Below are 5,814 nucleotides of genomic sequence, written 5' to 3' on the forward strand. Positions count from 1 at the left end.
TCTCCAAAGCACCAGAAGGCAGGACAAGAAGCAATGGATAGAAACTAATCAAGGAGAGAAGTAACCTGGAACCAAGGAGAAATTTCCCAACAGTTAGAACAATTAATCAGTGGAACAATTTGCCCCCAGAAGTTGTGGGTTCTCCAACACTGGAGATTTTCAAGAAGAGATTGGACAGCAATTTGTCTGAAATGGTATAGGGTTTCCTGTTTGAGCAGGGGGTTGGATTAGAAGACTTCCAAGCTCCCTTCCACCTCTGTTATTCTGTTATTGTTATGTTTTCATATATGACAATGAGAATATTGTGTCTCATTTCTAGAATTAGGATAGGACTATAGTTATCTACTGGAGAAATCCTGATTCTCTGGGAAAGCAAGCACTTCCCCTCTTTGGGTAATGGTTGAGCTTCCTTCGTGCACATCCTCTTTCATAATTCCAGTCCTGTGAATCAACATTCTTGCTAGTGATAACTATACGTGGAGGAAAAGGATATTTGCCAATGTTTATTTCTCATAATAAGGAACTTTAACCGAGCCCAGGCATTCAGCATGTAAAAGATGTGATTATTTATTATTTGTTTGTTTTTGCAGATACCAGAGGAAGAGAAAAACGATTACAGACTCAAAAGCAGTAAATACCTTAACGAATGTCAAGGTTTGTAATGTCTCCTTTTTCTACTGCAATTCGAAACAGGGACATTTTGGTATCGTGCAACCAAAACAGAGCATGTCCAATGGGTGACAGGTGGGACTAAATAGCCCACTGTTTCTTTTCTTTCACTCATCTCTGCAACTCAATTACTTGGCGGGAGTTGTCCAAAAAATGGTAGATTCAGCTTTGAGGTCCACTAGACCAGTGGTCTCCAATCTTGGCAACTTTAAGCCTGGTGGACTTCGACTCCCAGAATGCTGGCTGGGGAATTCTGGGAGTTGAAGTCTAGCAGGCTTAAAGTTGCCAAGGTTGGAGACCCATGCACTAGACCACATAGCAAGCTGTGGACTTCAGCTGCACTTCCCTTTAGCCAAAGCGACAGTCTCACCTCTTTCTGACCGTCTATTAGGAAGTCTTGAGATGAGTGTCATTTCTCCCACAAGTTGGGGACATTGCGTTCTCACAGAGTTAACATATCGCCTTTGGTTTTTGGCTTCCGTTTGGACCTGACCAGTGGTGGTTTCAAAAATTTTTGGAACCTCTTCTGTAAGGGTGGCCTGCTTTCCGGGTCCACTGGTGGAACCTCTTCTAACCGGTTAGGTAGATTTGATGAACCGGTTCTAGCGAACCGGTGCGAACCGGTAGGAACCCACCTCTGGACCTGACCCATCTCAAAATTCACCTTTTTGGTTGAGATGAACTTGATTTTGCACGATGAGACCAGCCCTGAGTTGCAAGGAGCATCAGAAGGGAAAAGGTCTTTATTATTGGCCCCATTCTCTATGGAGATTCTCAGTCATCTGGTTGTCCCAAAGGTACTTTTTCAAGAGGCAACTGGACTTCCTTTGTTTATCCTCGAAGATATTTCCTCTTCCATCCAAGAAGCTTCTTCAGTTCTGGTTGAAGGGGTGGGGAATGGAAGGCTCTATACTCGTTGCAGTCCTCTGGTCCTTAGTACTCTTTCTTTCTTTCTTTTTTTTTTAATGTTACCTTTTTATTAAGGTTTTGTTTTATTATATAACATGCAAAGAAGAGAAGAAAAAAAGAGGAAATTCTGAGGAGGAAAGGGAGCATGGGAAAGGGTGTGGGATAGAGGAGAGAGAGGGGGGGGTAGGGAGGGAGAGCCGAGGAGAGCCGAGGTGGCGCAGTGGTTAGAGTGCAGCACTGCAGGCTACTTCAGCTGACTGCAGTTCAGCAGTTCGGCTGTTTAAATCTTTACCAGCTCAGGGTTGACTCAGCCTTCCATCCTTCCGAGGTGGGTAAAATGAGGACCCGGATTGTTGGGGGCAATATGCTGACTCTGTAAACCGCTTAGAGAGGGCTGAAAGCCCTATGAAGCGGTATATAAGTCTAACTGCTATTGCTAGGGAGAGGGAGAGGGAGAGAGAGAGGGAGGGCACTGACTTCCGACTCTTCTTAGCACAGTACAAGTTAAAAACACTCCAATCTCAACTTTTTGTTTCACCCAGCACTCCTTCTGAGAGTCATTGAGGCAACTTGGAAGTTTATCTGTGCCCTTTAGGGTCACCTGAACAGTGCAAATGGGTGTGGATCCTTTTCGGAATTTGCTGAAAGGATTGTGTTGTAAACAGGAGATGGTGGCGTTTGTAAGGGGAGGGTTATGACACCACCTATCTCTGCTTTGCAACACAGCGCTTTCAGCAATTCTCCCACGTTCACGCCAAACTGAAGAAGCTCCTTGGCTGAGAAGCGAGACTTGTTCAAGCAAAAACAAAGAGAGTCCAGTTGCGGATCAGGGGCAAAGCGCTCAATCACCGAACTGGTTGTTAAACTGGTAGGATCCCACCACTGATGTATAGTCAAAGCTATACTCTTCCCTCCAAATGTATAGATGCTTTGGAGAATGCTTATGCCTACTGTGTTTCCCCAAGCAAGCTGGCTCGGGGAATTCTGGGAGTTGAAGTCCACACATCTTAAAGTTGGGCTGAGAAACACTACAGAATGAACTATCATGGTAGACTCCAATATAGTGATAGATTCCCCTTATTCCTGTATTATTATTTTCTAAAAAGATTAAGACACTGTTAAAAGATCTCTCCAACATTCCTCCATCCCCTCCAGCCATTAGCCCTGCAAGTAAGAGTGGCTGAAAGCTGTAGCTTAGAAACATCTGGAGAACTATTTTTGAAGTCTATCACAACTATTTATGAAGAAGTATGATTACATTTAGGTGCCTCAGCTATAATCTCAATATGCAGGGTATTTTATTTTTTAAAGTTCTGGATCATAAATCCCAAAAATTGAATTTTGGGAGGAGGGAAATGAAACGTTTAGTCCATCCAAGTTTAAACAGATTTATTTTTAATATGAAATCTTATCTCCAAAACAAGCTTAAGCAATCTTTATTTTTATTTTTTATTTTTTTGCACTTTGCAAAACTGGTTTCCTGAGGGTTGTCTGTTTCTGCTGATTCTTCTTATTTTGCTTCTGCTTATTCTTAAAATAATAGTAGTACAGCAACTGCAGCCTGGTTTGTGGTAGGCTGTAGAATTAGCCCAAATTTTAAATTGTGTGTTAATGGTGGCAGATTCTCCTTTCACTCAACTCCTCTCTTCAAACAGAAACCCAGCACGTTGGACCTCGCTGCGCAGGAAGTGAACGGCGTTGCCTCCAAATCAAGGAGCCCCCACGAATCTGTGGATGGAGACCCTGAAGAAATCCATTACGCGACTCTTAGATTCAATGTGCCAAATCCTAATCCAGATACAGCTGCAGAAGACATCCAAACGGATTATGCTGAAATCTGTCCTTGCAATTCTCAGGGAAAAGAAGCATGAAGGTTTTTAAGGGAATTCCTCTCTTCTGATTAGTAGTCCTCAGAAGTTGCCAGTTCCTGTTTACATTGCGCCTTGACTCTGTTTCTGTATCCTCTTTGGAGATAGGAGCTGCCTATCCAGCTGTTAAGCCCCGAACAGCACAGCAGGACGAGGGAAGCAAAACTCCCTTAGAATTCCATCAATCAACTTTAATATCAAGAAGTAAAGGGCTGCGATATAGACTTTTGGAAACCAAATGCACAAAACTATTCCGTATTTATGAATGTGGGGGGTGGTCAGTGGTGGGTTTCACATCTTGTTATCACCGGTTTGCCATGCATGCACGCTCCCGCTTCACAGGCACAACGTGCCTCTTCCACGCATGTGCCCAGCCTTCCATGCATGTGCTTTGCTCACAGGTGTGCCTTCTGCACATATGCCCGGCCTCAAAAATGTGCCTAAAGAAGACAGCATAGAGTCGAGGGTGTGTGTGTGTGTGTGTGAGTAGGCACACCCACGATTTCCGCTACCGGTTCTGGTGAACTGCTCCGAACCGGCTGAATACCACCTCTGAATGGGGTCTTTGTGGGTTCTTTAGACCCCTCCCACCCCTAACAATGCAAAATTGAAAGGTTAAATGCTTTCCCCCACCAGAGTAGCTTGGCACTCAGATACCCATCTGCCTTTTGTTTCTGGTTTTGAAATACCCCCCCCTCTTTCCGGGCTACAGTGACGTTCTCTTATCAAAGGATTGCAATCTAACGGTTTCACATGATTTGGCCCATTTGAGAGTCAGTGGCCTCCTACCCTCTTTAAAAGAGCCCGGGTGTTCCCGGGAAGAGAAGCAGCTGCTTTAAAGAGCTACGTTCCCATTTCTGTGCCCTCCGAAGCCCCTTTTAAAAATTGAATCCAACCTTAAAGGATAATAGGTAAGAATGAATCCAGTCTTAAAGGAAAAATATGTAAGAGGCACTTTGAGCTGCGAAATGGGGGGGAGCATATAAATTTAATAAATAAAGAAATCATACCAATGATGCCTATTGAACATCAGGAGACTAGATCCGGTCTGTGACTTACTTTATTTCATTTCATTTATTTAGTTTGTCACTCATGTACAAGATAACAGGAAGAAGAATAAACAGGAATAAGAGCACAGGAAATGGGTACGAATAAATGGGACAGTCGGACAGGAACTTTAGGCACACTGGTGAGCTTATGCAAGCCCCCTTTACAGGCCTCTTAGGAATGGGGTGAGGTCCACAGTGGACAGTTTAAGGTTAAAGCTATGGGGGTTAGAGGAAGTAACAACGGAGTCAGGTAGAGCATTCCAGGATTTGACTGCTCTGTTGCTGAAGTCTTATTGTCTGCAATCGAGTTTGGAGAAGTTTGCATTAAGTTTGTATCTATTGTGTGCCTGTGTATTATTGCGGTTGAAGCTGAAGTAGTCATTGACAGGTAGGACATTGTAGCAGATAATTTTGTGTACTATCGTTAAGTCCAAGCATAGGCGGTGTAGTTCTAGGTTGTTCAAAGGCCAAAATTTCAAGCCTTGTGGCAGAAACGGCAAACTGAAGATGGTTTCTGTTAAAAGTCGAGGCTCACGCATCTATAGCTAAGAGTTTTTCAAACAAGAACCATTTCAAGACCCGTGGAACTTCAACTCCCAGAATTCCCCAGCCCAAATCACCAAGGTTGGGAAACCCTGATATACAGGGTTAAAATTCCCTGAAGTACTCAATGCACTGCGGTATTGGGTAACAGGGAAGAGAAGGATAGCAGAAATGCTTCTACACACCACTTCCTCCTTGGGCAGCAGAAGTCTCATGATGATGCGTTTATTTGCCCAAAGTTTCTATGAACCACACTCAATGTGAAACCTCCCAGAGCAAACACCCCCCCACCCCAGACATTTCCCAATGTCTGAAGAAGAAGTTCTCGCCTCTTCCTGAAAATAACAGCCGCTCGCTGTTAGATACAGATTAGCAGAGATGGAAGGGACCTTGTAGGTCATCTAGCCCCACCCCACCCCACATAAAAGCAGACCCTATACCATTTTGGACAGATGGCAGCCCAGACTCTTCTTGAAAACTTCCAGTGATGAAGCTCCCACAACATCCGAAGGCAACTTCTGTTCCTTTGGTTGATTGTTCTCACTGTGGGAAAATTTCTCCTTATTTCCAGGTTGAATCTCTCCAACAGTTTCCATCCATTATTCCTTGTCTGGCCTTCAAGTGCTTTGGAAAATAGCTTGACCCCCCTCCTCTCTGTGGCAGCCCTTCAAATATTGGAAGACTGCTATCATGTCTCCCCTGGTCCTTCTCATTACTAGATGAGTCATGTCTGGTTCATGCAACCGTTTTTCATATGTTTTAGCCTCCAGTCTCTC

At 44.0% G+C, this 5,814-nt stretch overlaps 1 protein-coding gene across 1 annotated transcript in view; it reads left to right on the forward strand.

Moving 5' to 3' along the window:
* Positions 1-4,416, forward strand: part of LOC106548055 (sialic acid-binding Ig-like lectin 13) — an 18,244-nt gene extending 13,828 nt beyond the window's left edge. Inside the window, exons 7-8 of the mRNA XM_087727261.1 lie at positions 591-654; positions 3,234-4,416. Of these exons, the coding sequence (XP_087583387.1) occupies positions 591-654; positions 3,234-3,449 (280 nt within the window). The 3' untranslated portion in view covers positions 3,450-4,416. The remainder of the gene's footprint in view (positions 1-590; positions 655-3,233) is intronic.
* Positions 4,417-5,814: the final 1,398 nt, after the last annotated feature.

The sequence above is a fragment of the Thamnophis sirtalis genome, unplaced genomic scaffold (assembly GCF_051295495.1).
Source record: "Thamnophis sirtalis isolate CommonGarterSnake01/CBP01778 unplaced genomic scaffold, rThaSir2_p1.2 scaffold_13, whole genome shotgun sequence".
NCBI lineage: Eukaryota > Metazoa > Chordata > Lepidosauria > Squamata > Natricidae > Thamnophis > Thamnophis sirtalis.